We start from the raw sequence: 16,553 nt of genomic DNA, 5'->3' as shown, positions 1-16,553 counted from the left end.
GGAGATTCACTCTGTGTCTGACCCCGGGAGTGTGTGATGGGACGGTGTGGAGGGAGATTCACTCTGTGTCTGACCCCGGGAGTGTGTGATGGGACGGTGTGGAGGGAGATTCACTCTGTGTCTGACCCCGGGAGTGTGTGATGGGACGGTGTGGAGGGAGATTCACTCTGTGTCTGACCCCGGGAGTGTGTGATGGGACGGTGTGGAGGGAGATTCACTCTGCCTAACCCCGGGAGTGTGTGATGGGACGGTGTGGAGGGAGCTTCACTCTGCCTGACCCCAGGAGTGTGTGATGGGACGGTGTGGAGGGAGATTCACTCTGCCTGACCCCGGGAGTGTGTGATGGGACGGTGTGGAGGGAGCTTCACTCTGTGTTTGACCCCGGGAGTGTGTGATGGGACGGTGTGGAGGGAGATTCACTCTGTGTCTGACCCCAGGAGTGTGTGATGGGACGGTGTGGAGGGAGTTTCACTCTGTGTTTGACCCCGGGAGTGTGTGATGGGACGGTGTGGAGGGAGTTTCACTCTGTGTCTGACCCCGGGAGTGTGTGATGGGACGGTGTGGAGGGAGTTTCACTCTGTGTCTGACCCCGGGAGTGTGTGATGGGACGGTGTGGAGGGAGATTCACTCTGTATCTGACCCCGGGAGTGTGTGATGGGACTGTGTGGAGGGGGATTCACTCTGTGTCTGACCCTGGGAGTGTGTGATGGGACGGTGTGGAGGGAGCTTCACTCTGTGTCTGACCCCGGGAGAGTGTGATGAGACGGTGTGGAGGGAGAGTCACTCTGTGTCTGACCCTGGGAGTGTGTGATGGGACGGTGTGGAGGGAGATTCACTCTGTGTCTGACCCCGGGAGTGTATGATGGGACGGTGTGGAGGGAGATTCACTCTGTGTCTGACCCTGGGAGTGTGTGATGGGACGGTCTGGAGGGAGATTCACTCTGTGTCTGACCCCGGGAGTGTGTGATGAGACGGTCTGGAGGGAGATTCACTCTGTGTCTGACCCTGGGAGTGTGTGATCGGACGGTGTGGAGGGGGTTTCACTCTGTGCCTGACCCCGGGAGTGTGTGATGGGACGGTGTGGAGGGAGATTCACTCTGTGTCTGACCCTGGGAGTGTGTGATCGGACGGTGTGGAGGGGGTTTCACTCTGTGCCTGACCCCGGGAGTGTGTGATGGGACGGTGTGGAGGGAGATTCACTCTGTGCCTGACCCCGGGAGTGTGTGATGGGACGGTGTGGAGGGGGTTTCACTCTGTGTCTGACCCCAGGAGTATGTGACGGGTCGGTGTGGAGGGGGTTTCACTCTGTGTCTGACCCCGGGAGTGTGTGATGGGACGGTGTGGAGGGAGATTCACTCTGTGCCTGACCCCGGGAGTGTGTGATGGGACGGTGTGGAGGGGGTTTCACTCTGTGTCTGACCCCGGGAGTATGTGACGGGTCGGTGTGGAGGGGGTTTCACTCTGTGTCTGACCCCGGGAGTGTGTGATGGGACGGTGTGGAGGGAGATTCACTCTGTGCCTGACCCCGGGAGTGTGTGATGGGACGGTGTGGAGGGAGATTCACTCTGTGCCTGACCCCGGGAGTGTGTGATGGGACGGTGTGGAGGGGGTTTCACTCTGTGTCTGACCCCGGGAGTATGTGACGGGTCGGTGTGGAGGGGGTTTCACTCTGTGTCTGACCCCGGGAGTGTGTGATGGGACGGTGTGGAGGGAGATTCACTCTGTGTCTGACCCCGGGAGTGTGTGATGGGACGGTGTGGAGGGAGATTCACTCTGTGCCTGACCCCGGGAGTGTGTGATGGGACGGTGTGGAGGGAGATTCACTCTGCCTGACCCCGGGAGTGTGTGATGCAATGGTGTGGAGGGAGATTCACTCTGTGTCTGACCCTGGGAGTCTGTGATGGGACGGTGTGGAGGGAGATTCACTCCGTGTCTGACCCCGGGAGTGTGTGATGGGACGGTGTGGAGGGAGATTCACTCTGTGTCTGACCCCGGGAGTGTGTGATGGGACGGTGTGGAGGGAGATTCACTCTGTGTCTGACCCTGGGAGTGTGTGATGGGACGGTGTGGAGGGAGATTCACTCAGTGTCTGACCCTGGGAGTGTGTGATGGGACGGTGTGGAGGGAGATTCACTCTGTGTCTGACCCCGGGAGTGTGTGTTGGGACGGTGTGGAGGGAGATTCACTCCGTGTCTGACCCCGGGAGTGTGTGATGGGACGGTGTGGAGGGAGATTCACTCTGTGTCTGACCCCGGGAGTGTGTGTTGGGACGGTGTGGAGGGAGATTCACTCTGTGTCTGACCCCGGGAGTGTGTGATGGGACGGTGTGGAGGGAGATTCACTCTGTGTCTGACCCCGGGAGTGTGTGATGGGACGGTGTGGAGGGAGATTCACTCTGTGTCTGACCCCGGGAGTGTGTGATGGGACGGTGTGGAGGGAGATTCACTCTGTGTCTGACCCCGGGAGTGTGTGATGGGACGGTGTGGAGGGAGATTCACTCTGCCTAACCCCGGGAGTGTGTGATGGGACGGTGTGGAGGGAGCTTCACTCTGCCTGACCCCAGGAGTGTGTGATGGGACGGTGTGGAGGGAGATTCACTCTGTATCTGACCCCGGGAGTGTGTGATGGGACTGTGTGGAGGGGGATTCACTCTGTGTCTGACCCCGGGAGTGTGTGATGGGGTTGTGCATAGGGAGTTGAGTTGAACCTGGGACAGTGTGTAAGGCACAATCTTTCACATTTAATTCTGAACACAAAGTGCAGCGAAGTAAACACTAAATTTTTTGAAACCGTTGTGTGAGCGAGGCAGCTCAGTCTGTCCGGTGTAACCAGCAGTGTCATACAGCCTGCTGCCTGCCCGTGTCCGTCAGCTGTGCGGGCTCCTCGCTGTCGATGGTGAGGGCGGCGATCTGTTGCAGCTGGAGCTGCTCTCCCTGGTCCTGCGGGCTGTCCCGGCAGTTGATGATGGCCTGACGGATACAGGACACCCACTGCTGCTTGTTGAAGCTGTCGCTGGCCTGGAGGGTGTGGGCTTGCCCACGGGAGCGGTCCCGGAAACTCACCCGAAAAACGTTCCTAGCTGTCTCACCAGGACAGCAGGGAGAAGCCTGGTTAGTATTCACAGCACATCATCCTCAACCCGTTCCCTCGCTCCCTTTCACTTCTCCCATCCTGCTCCCTCTCTCTACCTCCATTACCTTCCCTCTTCCTCGCTCCCCTCTACCCCTCCCTTTCTCCGCCTTGCTGGCTTTACCTACCTCCCAACATTCCCCATCCCTACTCCAACCCTCTCCTTGCCCCTCCTCCCCTCGCACCGCACCCACCTCTCTCAGTGGTGCTGCCGAAGGCCCCCCGGATAGAGCCACCGATCCGTGTTTCGCCGTCCGGAAGGTCCTCGAGCACCAGCTGCCCGACGGGGATAGGCGTTCGGTAAACCTGGTAGCAGAGCCCCTGTGCCTGGGTCACCGGCCTCGTCACCACCAGCGCTCTCTCAAACAGGAACACCCGTAGCTTCTGGTGGGGGACAAACACAGCAAGAGGGGTCAAAGACCAACGTCGCGGTTGGGACAAGAAAGGTCGAATAAGGTCAGGGTTCGGGGGGGGGGGGGGGTCACTAATCCTGACAGGCAGGGTGAAACTGGGGAAGGTCAGGGCCAGAGATTCCACCCTCCTGAGGATGGGAAGGGAAAGAGATGGAGAGAACAGGGAGGGGGAGAGCAAAGGGGTTTTGTGGAGGTGAGGGATGAGAGAGAGAGAGAGAAGATGGTGTGGAGAGGAAGGAAGGCAGGGGGTAGGTGAGAGGTTGAAGGAGGGACGGAATAGGGCTGTCTTGTTGGTCGGGGTGTGGGAGGGTGAAGGAGGGATGGAATAGGGCTGTCCTGTTGGTCGGGGTGTGGGAGGGTGAAGGAGGGGCGGAATAGGGCTGTCTTGGTGGTCGGGGTGTGGGAGGGTGAAGGAGGGGCGGAATAGGGCTGTCTTGTTGGTCGGGGTGTGGGAGGGTGAAGGAGGGATGGAATAGGGCTGTCCTGTTGGTCGGGGTGTGGGAGGGTGAAGGAGGGGCGGAATAGGGCTGTCCTGTTGGTCGGGGTGTGGGAGGGTGAAGGAGGGACGGAATAGGGCTGTCCTGTTGGTCGGGGTGTGGGAGGGTGAAGGAGGGACGGAATAGGGCTGTCTTGTTGGTCGGGGTGTGGGAGGGTGAAGGAGGGACGGAATAGGGCTGTCCTGTTGGTCGGGGTGTGGGAGGGTGAAGGAGGGACGGAATAGGGCTGTCTTGTTGGTCGGGGTGTGGGAGGGTGAAGGAGGGATGGAATAGGGCTGTCTTGTTGGTCGGGGTGTGGGAGGGTGAAGGAGGGACGGAATAGGGCTGTCTTGTTGGTCGGGGTGTGGGAGGGTGAAGGAGGGATGGAATAGGGCTGTCTTGTTGGTCGGGGTGTGGGAGGGTGAAGGAGGGACGGAATAGGGCTGTCCTGTTGGTCGGGGTGTGGGAGGGTGAAGGAGGGATGGAATAGGGCTGTCTTGTTGGTCGGGGTGTGGGAGGGTGAAGGAGGGACGGAATAGGGCTGTCCTGTTGGTCGGGGTGTGGGAGGGTGAAGGAGGGGCGGAATAGGGCTGTCTTGTTGGTCGGGGTGCGGGAGGGTGAAGGAGGGACGGAATAGGGCTGTCTTGTTGGTCGGGGTGTGGGAGGGTGAAGGAGGGACGGAATAGGGCTGTCTTGTTGGTCGGGGTGTGGGAGGGTGAAGGAGGGACGGAATAGGGCTGTCTTGTTGGTCGGGGTGTGGGAGGGTGAAGGAGGGACGGAATAGGGCTGTCTTGTTGGTCGGGGTGTGGGAGGGTGAAGGAGGGACGGAATAGGGCTGTCTTGTTGGTCGGGGTGTGGGAGGGTGAAGGAGGGGCGGAATAGGGCTGTCTTGTTGGTCGGGGTGTGGGAGGGTGAAGGAGGGACGGAATAGGGCTGTCCTGTTGGTCGGGGTGTGGGAGGGTGAAGGAGGGACGGAATAGGGCTGTCTTGTTGGTCGGGGTGTGGGAGGGTGAAGGAGGGACGGAATAGGGCTGTCCTGTTGGTCGGGGTGTGGGCGGGTGAAGGAGGGACGGAATAGGGCTGTCTTGTTGGTCGGGGTGTGGGAGGGTGAAGGAGGGATGGAATAGGGCTGTCTTGTTGGTCGGGGTGTGGGAGGGTGAAGGAGGGACGGAATAGGGCTGTCTTGTTGGTCGGGGTGTGGGAGGGTGAAGGAGGGACGGAATAGGGCTGTCTTGTTGGTCAGGGTGTGGGAGGGTGAAGGAGGGATGGAATAGGGCTGTCTTGTTGGTCGGGGTGTGGGAGGGTGAAGGAGGGACGGAATAGGGCTGTCTTGTTGGTCGGGGTGTGGGAGGGTGAAGGAGGGATGGAATAGGGCTGTCTTGTTGGTCGGGGTGTGGGAGGGTGAAGGAGGGACGTAATAGGGCTGTCCTGTTGGTCGGGGTGTGGGAGGGTGAAGGAGGGACGGAATAGGGCTGTCTTGTTGGTCGGGGTGTGGGAGGGTGAAGGAGGGACGGAATAGGGCTGTCCTGTTGGTCGGGGTGTGGGAGGGTGAAGGAGGGACGGAATAGGGCTGTCCTGTTGGTCGGGGTGTGGGAGGGTGAAGGAGGGACGGAATAGGGCTGTCCTGTTGGTCGGGGTGTGGGAGGGTGAAGGAGGGATGGAATAGGGCTGTCTTGTTGGTCGGGGTGTGGGAGGGTGAAGGAGGGACGGAATAGGGCTGTCTTGTTGGTCGGGGTGTGGGAGGGTGAAGGAGGGATGGAATAGGGCTGTCTTGTTGGTCGGGGTGTGGGAGGGTGAAGGAGGGACGGAATAGGGCTGTCCTGTTGGTCGGGGTGTGGGAGGGTGAAGGAGGGATGGAATAGGGCTGTCCTGTTGGTCGGGGTGTGGGAGGGTGAAGGAGGGGCGGAATAGGGCTGTCCTGTTGGTCGGGGTGTGGGAGGGTGAAGGAGGGATGGAATAGGGCTGTCCTGTTGGTCGGGGTGTGGGAGGGTGTCAGGTACTTACAGCACCCTTGTTGTTCCTCAGCTCTCCGTGACACCAGAGGCGGCGGGATCGCTGCACCTCGGCCTCGGGCTGAGTGTCGGACAGGTACCGCAGCCGCTGCCAGTAGAAGCGACACTCTGACTCGCCTGTCCGCTCATCAATTTGCGCAGCGACCCTCTGGCTCAGCTCCATCTGCAGGCAACACAGCAAGGTGGGTGGGGCTGGTCTGTGTCTAGGTCCCCTCCTACAATCTGACAGCCCTGAACCTCCTACGGAGTCACTACCGCACCTGGACCATGGCCCTACATAGCTCCCCCACTCACGTACCTATCTACATTTCTATTGTCTGAAATCGAAATTGCATCTGCCGGCAACTCGTTCCACCCTCCGAATGAAGTTATCTCTCTTGTACCCTTAAACATTTCACCTTGACCCTTAGTTCTAGCCCCCCCCCCATCTTAATGGAGAAAGCCTACTTTCATTAACCTGATCTATACCCCTCATAATTTTGTATATCTCTAGCAAACCTGCTCTCAATCTCCTACACTCCAGGAAATAAATATTCAACCTCAGGCCTCAAGTCCCAGTAACATCCTTGTAAATTTTCTCTGCACTCTTTCAATCTTAGGTAGGTGACAAAGGCTGCACACAATACTCTGAATCAGCCTCACCAATGTTTTATATAACTGCAACGTAACATCCCATCTACTGCACCCATAACCCTGATCTATGAAGGCCAAAGTGGCAGGATGGAGAAGCGTCTCTCCCAAAGGAGGTGTAAAGCACTGCTCCCCTTCCCCCCCCCCCCCCCCCCGCCAGCCTGTAGATCACCCTTGGGCAAGGTGTAGCACCTGCTTAGCCCTCCCCCGATCAGGGTCATGTGAATCCATGGGGTCAGGTGGTGGATGGTCGTGACCACTGACGTCAGGCGGTCGGTCCCCGAACAGAATTGATCCATCTTAGAAAGACCACCCCAGAAGAAGGTGATGGCAAACCATCTCACACTTTTCTGCTTTAAATTCCATCGGCAATATTTTAGCCCAGTATTTTTCCAGGAGGTTCAGATCCTGCTGCAAGCTTTGGTAGTCTTCCTCACCACACCCCCATCTTAGTGTCATCCGCAAATTTGCTGATCCAGTTTACCACATTGTTGATATAGATGACAAACAATAGACCCAGCGCAGTCACAGGCCTCCAGTCAGAGAGGCAACCATCTACCACACTCCGGCTCCTTCTGCAAAGCCAATGTCTAATCCAGTTTCCTACTCATCCTCAATGGTAAGCGACTGAACTTGCTTGACCAGCCTCCCCTGCAGAACCTAATCAAGTGTCTTCCTAAAGTCCATGTAGACAACATCCAGTGTTTTGCCTCCATCTGGTTTCCCTGAAAAATTCTGTAAGATTGGTTAGACATGACTAAACTCATACAAAGCCATACTCACTATCGGTCCATTTCTATCCAAATACTTATCTGTCAGGTCCCCTAGAACCGCAATGCACCTGTTTGCCCCCCCCCCCCCACCCGTCCCCTCCCCCAGACTCACAGCCTGGTGGAGTAGAGCATGGTCGGGGTGCTCGGCTGGGGTGTGCCGACCGATCTCCCGCAGCAGCAGTGGGTACTTAACCAGGCGGCTCCGGGGCAGGTCCAGGAAGCTCCACAGATCGAGCTTGCGGCTGAAGGCCGACTGCTGGCAGAGCTGCAGGAACTCGTCCACCCGCTGTTCCCGCCGCTTGGCGTCCAGCACCGCCTTCGCCTCCACCTGGTTACAGCAGTACGTCTCATAGGCAGCCAGCGAGGGCAGCTGTGGGCAGAGGGGAGGCATGGTGAGAGGCAACCAGCAAGGGCAGCTGTGGGCAGAGGCAGGGATGGTGAGAGAGAGACACGGCCAGCGAGGGCAGAGGGGAGGCATGGTGAGAGAGAGACACGGCCAGCGAGGGCAGAGGGGAGGCATGGTGAGAGAGACACGGCCAGCGAGGGCAGAGGGGAGGCATGGTGAGAGGCAACCAGCAAGGGCATCTGTGGGCAGAGGCAGGGATGGTGAGAGAGAGAGACGGCCAGCGAGGGCAGAGGGGAGGCATGGTGAGAGAGAGACACGGCCAGCGAGGGCAGAGGGGAGGCATGGTGAGAGAGACACGGCCAGCGAGGGCAGAGGGGAGGCATGGTGAGAGAGACACGGCCAGCGAGGGCAGAGGGGAGGCATGGTGAGAGGCAACCAGCAAGGGCAGCTGTGGGCAGAGGCAGGGATGGTGAGAGAGAGAGACGGCCAGCGAGGGCAGAGGGGAGGCATGGTGAGAGAGAGACACGGCCAGCGAGGGCAGAGGGGAGGCATGGTGAGAGAGACGGCCAGCGAGGGCAGAGGGGAGGCATGGTGAGAGAGAGACACGGCCAGCGAGGGCAGAGGGGAGGCATGGTGAGAGAGAGACACGGCCAGCGAGGGCAGAGGGGAGGCATGGTGAGAGAGAGACACGGCCAGCGAGGGCAGAGGGGAGGCATGGTGAGAGAGAGACACGGCCAGCGAGGGCAGAGGGGAGGCATGGTGAGAGAGAGACACGGCCAGCGAGGGCAGAGGGGAGGCATGGTGAGAGAGAGACACGGCCAGCGAGGGCAGAGGGGAGGCATGGTGAGAGAGAGACACGGCCAGCGAGGGCAGAGGGGAGGCATGGTGAGAGAGAGACACGGCCAGCGAGGGCAGAGGGGAGGCATGGTGAGAGAGACATGGCCAGCGAGGGCAGAGGGGAGGCATGGTGAGAGAGACACGGCCAGCGAGGGCAGAGGGGAGGCATGGTGAGAGAGAGACACGGCCAGCGAGGGCAGAGGGGAGGCATGGTGAGAGAGAGACACGGCCAGCGAGGGCAGAGGGGAGGCATGGTGAGAGAGAGACACGGCCAGCGAGGGCAGAGGGGAGGCATGGTGAGAGAGACATGGCCAGCGAGAGCAGAGGGGAGGCATGGTGAGAGAGACGGCCAGCGAGGGCAGAGGGGAGGCATGGTGAGAGAGAGACACGGCCAGCGAGAGCAGAGGGGAGGCATGGTGAGAGAGACGGCCAGCGAGGGATGGTGAGAGAGACGGCCAGCGAGGGCAGAGGGGAGGCATGGTGAGAGAGACACGGCCAGCGAGGGCAGAGGGGAGGCATGGTGAGAGAGACGGCCAGCGAGAGCAGAGGGGAGGCATGGTGAGAGAGAGACACGGCCAGCGAGGGCAGAGGGGAGGCATGGTGAGAGAGATGGCCAGCGAGAGCAGAGGGGAGGCATGGTGAGAGAGACGGCCAGCGAGGGCAGAGGGGAGGCATGGAGAGAGAGAGAGACAAGGCCAGCGAGGGATGGTGAGAGAGACGGCCAGCGAGGGCAGCTGTGGCAGAGGGGGTGTTGGGATGGTGAGAGGGGGAAGAGGGGACTTGTGAGGGTAGAGAGAAGAGTGGTGAGTGAGGGGAGAGAGGCAGCCAGTAAGAGTAGCTTACAAGCTGAAGGAGGGATGTATAGTGAGTGGGAGAGAGGCTGCTGCAGGCAGCGGGAGGCAAAGTGAGAGTTGAAAGTGTGGAGCGAAGCAGCAAGAGGGAAGGGCAGTGGGAGTGGGGTGAGAGGGATAGGGGTAGAAAGGAAGAGGGGATAGAGAGTCAGAGGTGGAGAGAGTGTCAGTGAAGGAGGGGGAAAGTGATGGGCAGCTGGAAGAATGATAGGGAGGAGGAGAGGTGACATAGAGGGGAGAGAGGCAGAAAGGTGGAGGAACTTGCCCCTATTGTCTTCCTCACCGAGTGTGTGGATCAGTAATAACATCTCCTCCTACCGGCAACCAACACAGGCACATCACAAGAATGCGTGCTCTTTTACTCTGTACTCATGGTGGCGAGGCGTATTGGAGTGAGACAGATCAGCTGGTTGAGCGGGGTCACAATAACAACCTCACACTCAGTGTCTGTAAGATCAAGGACTTCAGGAAGGGTAAACCAAGGGAACGGAACAGTGGAAAGAGTGAGCGGTTTCCTGGGGGGTTCAACATCTCACAGAATCTGAGCCCAGCATATTGATGCAATTACAAAGAAGGCACTTTATTTCATTAAGAGCGAGGAGATCTGGAATGTCACCAAACACCAACAGATTTCTACAGATGTACCACGGAGAGCATCCTGTCCAGTTGCATCACCGTCGGGCATGGAGGGGGGCACTGCACAGGATGAGTTGCAAACTCATCTCGGGCACGAGCCTCCCCACCATTGAAGATACCTTCAAAAGGTGACGCCTCAAAAATATAATGTCCATCACTCATGACCCATGCCATCTGGAACAAGCCCTCTTCTCTCTGCTACAGAAGCCCCACACTCAATGACTCAGGAACACCTTCTTCCCCTCCTCCATCAGAGTTCTGAATGGACAATGAACGCGTGAAACTATCTCACTCTTTGTCTTTTGCACTATTATTAATTTTTGTGACTGTAGTACTGCCACCACAAAGCAACAAATTTCACAACGTGTGTCCATGATAATAAACCTGATTCTGATTCTGGCGGAGACAGAGAGAGGGGGTCTGTGAAGGAAGTGAGCCAGAAGCGAAAGGGTTGGTGTAGCAGAGGGCGAAAGAGAGGATCAGAGGAAGGCAGGAGGGTCAGAGAAAGTCTGGAGAAAATGAGAAGGAGATGGGGTTCTCAAGAGGCACCCATAATACGGGGTTGGTGGGAGCCAGTGTGTAGGGAAGGAGAGGGACCTGGCATCTGTGGGTGAGGGGACAGAATCGGTGGTTGGGTGGGACTGGGGTATAACCAGTGCAACAGCGGAGACTCACCCAGTCGAGGAGAGTGCGGCCCACCTCTCTCACCGTGCCATCCGTGTTCCTCACCTCTTCCAGGCGACTGAGAAGGTCTGAGCAGAGAGAGCACTGTGTGAAAGAGTCCCTCCCCCTCCTCTATCTCCCTCATACCCTCAACTTAGTGTATGTGTCTTTCCCCTGTTGTGAGACGCCGTACACACTATGTGTGTATTTACCCCACTGGCGATGCCCATACACCGAGTGTGTGTGTTTACCCCACTGTGAGACCTCATACACCCTGTGTGTGTGTTTACCCCACTGGGGACCCCCGTGCACCCAGTGTGTGTGTTTCCCATACAGTTATACCTCGTACACCCAGTGTGTGTGTTCCCCTACTGTGAGACCCCGTACACCCAGTGTGTGTGTTTCCCCTACAGTGAGACCCCGCACACCCTGAGTGTTTGTTTCCCCTACTGTGAGACCTCGTACACCCAGTGTGTGTGTTTCCCCTACTGTGAGACCCCGTACACCCTGTGTGTGTATTTCCCCTACTGTGAGACCCCGTACACCCTGTGTGTGTGTTTCCCCTACTGTGAGACCCCGTACACCCTGTTTGTGTGTTTCCCCTACTGTGAGACCCCGTACACCCTGTGTGTGTGTTTCCACTACTGTGAGGCCCCGTACACCCAGTGTGTGTGTATTTCCCCTACAGTGAGACCCCGTACACCCTGTGTGTGTTTCCCCTACTGTGAGACCCCGTACACCCAGTGTGTGTGTATTTCCCCTACTGTGAGACCCCGTACACCCTGTGTGTATTTCCCCTACTGTGAGACCCCGTACACCCTGTGTGTGTGTTTCCCCTACTGTGAGACCCCGTACACCCTGTTAGTGTGTTTCCCCTACTGTGAGACCTCGTGCACCCAGTGTGTGTGTTTCCCCTACTGTGAGACCCCGTACACCCAGTGTGTGTGTTTCCCCTTCAGTGAGACCCCGTACACCCAGTGTGTGTGTTTCCCCTACTGTGAGACCTCGTGCACCCAGTGTGTGTGTTTCCCCTACTGTGAGACCCCGTACACCCTGTCTGTGTGTTTCCCCTACAGTGAGACCCCGTACACCCAGTGTGTGTGTTTCCCCTACTGTGAGACCCCGTACACCCAGTGTGTGTGTTTCCCCTACTGTGAGACCTCGTGCACCCAGTGTGTGTGTTTCCCCTACTGTGAGACCCCGTACACCCTGTGTGTGTGTTTCCCCTACAGTGAGACCCCGTACACCCAGTGTGTGTGTTTCCCCTACTGTGAGACCCCGTACACCCAGTGTGTGTGTTTCCCCTACTGTGAGACCCCGTACACCCTGTGTGTGTGTTTCCCCTACTGTGAGACCTCGTACACCCAGTGTGTGTGTTTCCCCTACTGTGAGACCCCGTGCACCCAGTGTGTGTGTTTCCCCTACTGTGAGACCCCGTACACCCAGTGTGTGTGTTTCCCCTACTGTGAGTCCCCGTAGACCCAGAGTGTGTGTTTCCCCTACTGTGAGACCCCGTACACCCAGAGTGTGTGTTTCCCCTACTGTGAGACCCCGTACACCCAGTGTGTGTGTTTCCCCTACTGTGAGACCTCGTACACCCAGTGTGTGTGTTTCCCCTACAGTGAGACCCCGTACACCCTGTGTGTGTGTTCCCCTACTGTGAGACCTCGTAGACCCAGAGTGTGTGTTTCCCCTACTGTGAGACCCCGTACACCCTGTGTGTGTGTTTCCCCTACGGTGAGACCACGTAAACCCAGTGTGTGTGTTTCCCCTTCTCTGAGACCCCGTACACCCAGTGTGTGTGTTTCCCCTACAGTGAGACCCCGTACACCCTGTGTGTGTATTTCCCCTACTGTGAGACCCCGTACACCCAGTGTGTGTGTTTCCCCTACTGTGAGACCCCGTACACCCAGTGTGTGTATTTCCCCTACTGTGAGACCCCGTACACCCAGTGTGTGTGTTTCCCCTACTGTGAGACCCCGTACACCCAGTGTGTGTGTTTCCCCTACTGTGAGACCCCGTACACCCAGTGTGTTTGTTTCCCCTACTGTGAGACCCCGTACACCCAGTGTGTGTGTTTCCCCTACTGTGAGACCCCGTACACCCAGTGTGTGTATTTCCCCTACTGTGAGACCCCGTACACCCAGTGTGTGTGTTTCCCCTACTGTGAGACCCCGTACACCCAGTGTGTGTGTTTCCCCTACTGTGAGACCCCGAACACCCTGTGTGTGTGTTTCCCCTACTGTGAGACCTCGTACACCCAGTGTGTGTGTTTCCCCTACAGTGAGACCCCGTACACCCAGTGTGTGTGTTTCCCCTACAGTGAGACCCCGTACACCCAGTGTGTGTGTTTCCCCTACAGTGAGACCCTGTACACCCTGTGTGTGTGTTTATCCTACTGTGAGACCCCGTACACCCTGTGTGTGTGTTTATCCTACTGTGAGACCCCGTACACCCAGTGTGTGTGTTTCCCCTACTGTGAGACCCCGTACTTCCTGTGTGTGTTTCCCCAATTGTGAGACCACGTACACCCAGTGTGTGTGTTCCCCCTATTGTGAGACCCCGTACACCCTGTGTGTGAGTTTCCCCTACTCTGAGACCCCGTACATCCTGTGTGTGTGTTTCCCCTACAGTGAGACCCCGTACGCCCTATGTGTGTGTTTCCCCCACTGTGAGACCCCGCACACCCAGTGTGTGTGTTTCCCCTAACGTGAGACCCCGTACACCCAGTGTGTGTGTTTCCCCTACTGTGAGACCTCGTACACCCAGTGTGTGTGTTTCCCCTACAGTGAGACCCCGTACACCCTGTGTGTGTGTTCCCCTACTGTGAGACCTCGTAGACCCAGAGTGTGTGTTTCCCCTACTGTGAGACCCCGTACACCCTGTGTGTGTGTTTCCCCTACGGTGAGACCACGTACACCCAGTGTGTGTGTTTCCCCTACTCTGAGACCCCGTACACCCAGTGTGTGTGTTTCCCCTACAGTGAGACCCCGTACACCCTGTGTGTGTATTTCCCCTACTGTGAGACCCCGTACACCCAGTGTGTGTGTTTCCCCTACTGTGAGACCCCGTACACCCAGTGTGTGTATTTCCCCTACTGTGAGACCCCGTACACCCAGTGTGTGTGTTTCCCCTACTGTGAGACCCCGTACACCCAGTGTGTGTGTTTCCCCTACTGTGAGACCCCGTACACCCAGTGTGTTTGTTTCCCCTACTGTGAGACCCCGTACACCCAGTGTGTGTGTTTCCCCTACTGTGAGACCCCGTACACCCAGTGTGTGTATTTCCCCTACTGTGAGACCCCGTACACCCAGTGTGTGTGTTTCCCCTACTGTGAGACCCCGTACACCCAGTGAGTGTATTTCCCCTACTGTGAGACCCCGTACACCCAGTGTGTGTGTTTCCCCTACTGTGAGACCCCGAACACCCTGTGTGTGTGTTTCCCCTACTGTGAGACCTCGTACACCCAGTGTGTGTGTTTCCCCTACAGTGAGACCCCGTACACCCAGTGTGTGTGTTTCCCCTACAGTGAGACCCCGTACACCCAGTGTGTGTGTTTCCCCTACAGTGAGACCCTGTACACCCTGTGTGTGTGTTTATCCTACTGTGAGACCCCGTACACCCTGTGTGTGTGTTTATCCTACTGTGAGACCCCGTACACCCAGTGTGTGTGTTTCCCCTACTGTGAGACCCCGTACTTCCTGTGTGTGTTTCCCCAATTGTGAGACCACGTACACCCAGTGTGTGTGTTCCCCCTATTGTGTGACCCCGTACACCCTGTGTGTGAGTTTCCCCTACTCTGAGACCCCGTACATCCTGTGTGTGTGTTTCCCCTACAGTGAGACCCCGTACGCCCTATGTGTGTGTTTCCCCCACTGTGAGACCCCGCACACCCAGTGTGTGTGTTTCCCCTAACGTGAGACCCCGTACACCCAGTGTGTGTGTTTCCCCTAATGTGAGACCCCGTACACCCAGTGTGTGTATTTCCCCTACAGTGAGAACCAGTACACCCTGTGTGTGTGTTTCCCCCACTGTGAGACCCCGCACACCCAGTGTGTGTGTTTCCCCTAACGTGAGACCCCGTACACCCAGTGTGTGTGTTTCCCCTAATGTGAGACCTCGTACACCCAGTGTGTGTGTTTCCCCTACTGTGAGACCCCGTACTCCCAGTGTGTGTGTTTCCCCTACAGTGAGACCTCGCACACCCAGTGTGTGTGTTTCCCCTACAGTGGGACCCCGTACACCCAGTGTGTGTGTTTCCCCTATTGTGAGACCCCGTACACCCTGTGTGTGTGTTTCCCCTACAGTGAGACCCCGTACACCCAGTGTGTGTGTTTCCCCTAATGTGAGACCCCGTACACCCAGTGTGTGTGTTTCCCCTACTGTGAGACCTCGTACACCCAGTGTGTGTGTTTCTCCTACAATGAGACCCCGTACACCCTGTGTGTGTGTTCCCCTACTGTGAGACCCCGTACACCCAGTATGTGTGTTTCCCCTACAGTGAGACCCCGCACACCCAGTGTGTTTGTTTCCCCTACTGTGAGACCTCGTACACCCTGTGTGTGTGTTTACCCCACTGGGGACCCCCGTACACCCTGTGTGTGTGTGTTTCCCCTACAGTGAGACCCCGTACACCCAGTGTGTGTGTTTCCCCTACTGTGATCCCCCGTACACCCAGTGTGTGAGTTTACCCACTGGGGACCCTGTACACCCTGTGTGTGATTCCCAACTGGGGACCCCGTACTCCCAGTGTGTGTGAGTTTCCCCTACAGTGAGACCTCGCACACCCAGTGTGTGTGTTTCCCCTACTGTGAGACCCCGTACTTCCTGTGTGTGTTTCCCCTATTGTGAGACCCCGTACACCCTGTGTGTGTGTTTCCCCTACTGTGAGACCCCGAACACCCTGTGTGTGTGTTTCACCTACAGTGACACCCCGAACACCTTGTGTGTGTGTTTCCCCTAATGTGAGACCCCGTACACCCTGTGTGTGTGTTTTCCCTACTGTGAGACCCCGTACACCCTGTGTGTGCGTTTCCCCACTGGGGACCCCGTACACCCAGTGTGTGTGTTTCCCCTACTGTGAGACCCCGTACACCCTGTGTGTGAGTTTCCCCTACAGTGAGACCCCGTACCCCCAGTGTGTGTGTTTCCCCTACTGTGAGACCCCGTACACCCTGTGTGTGAGTTTCCCCTACTCTGAGACCTCGTACACCCTGTGTGTGTGTTTCCCCTACTCTGAGACCCCGTACACCCAGGGTGTGTGTTTCCCCTACAGTGAGACCCCGTACACCCAGTGTGTGTGTTTCCCCACTGGGGACCCCGTACACCCTGTGTGTGTGTTTCCGCTACTGTGAGACCCCGTACACCCTGTGTGTGTGTTTCCCCTACTGTGAGACCCCGCACACCCTGTGTGTGTGTTTCCCCTACTGTGAGACCCCGTACACCCTGTGTGTGTGTTTCCCCTACTGTGAGTCCTCGTACACCCAGTGTGTGTGTTTCCTCTACTGTGAGACCCCGTACACCCTGTGTGTATTTCCCCTACTGTGAGACCCCGAACACCCTGTGTGTGTGTTTCCCCTACAGTGAGACCCCGTACACCCTGTGTGTGTATTTCCCCTACTGTGAGACCCCGAACCCCCTGTGTGTGTGTTTCCCCTACTGTGAGTCCCCGTACACCCAGTGTGTGTGTTTCCCCTACAGTGAGACCCCGTACACCCTGTGTGTGTGTTTCCCCTACAGTGAGAACCCGTACACCCTGTCTGTGTGTTTCCCCTACAGTGAGACCCC

The 16,553-nt window shown here is 57.6% G+C and overlaps 1 protein-coding gene across 4 annotated transcripts in view; it reads right to left on the bottom strand.

Annotated features, from left to right (window-relative positions):
* Positions 1–1,324: 1,324 nt before the first annotated feature.
* The window catches only part of LOC132385509 (rho guanine nucleotide exchange factor 3-like), a 117,056-nt gene continuing 101,827 nt past the window's right edge, over positions 1,325–16,553 (bottom strand). For all 4 annotated transcript variants that reach the window (XM_059957633.1, XM_059957634.1, XM_059957636.1 and 1 more), the window contains 5 exons: positions 10,779–10,855; positions 7,546–7,803; positions 6,023–6,193; positions 3,324–3,513; positions 1,325–3,079 (listed from right to left, as the gene is read on the bottom strand). In XM_059957633.1, coding sequence (XP_059813616.1) covers positions 2,838–3,079; positions 3,324–3,513; positions 6,023–6,193; positions 7,546–7,803; positions 10,779–10,855 — 938 coding nt within the window. In that variant the 3' untranslated portion in view covers positions 1,325–2,837. The remainder of the gene's footprint in view (positions 3,080–3,323; positions 3,514–6,022; positions 6,194–7,545; positions 7,804–10,778; positions 10,856–16,553) is intronic.

The sequence above is a fragment of the Hypanus sabinus genome, assembly GCF_030144855.1.
Source record: "Hypanus sabinus isolate sHypSab1 chromosome 24 unlocalized genomic scaffold, sHypSab1.hap1 SUPER_24_unloc_4, whole genome shotgun sequence".
In the NCBI taxonomy this organism is placed as follows: domain Eukaryota; kingdom Metazoa; phylum Chordata; class Chondrichthyes; order Myliobatiformes; family Dasyatidae; genus Hypanus; species Hypanus sabinus.
Note: the sequence above shows the minus strand (reverse complement) of the source record. Positions and strands in the feature narration are given on the sequence as shown.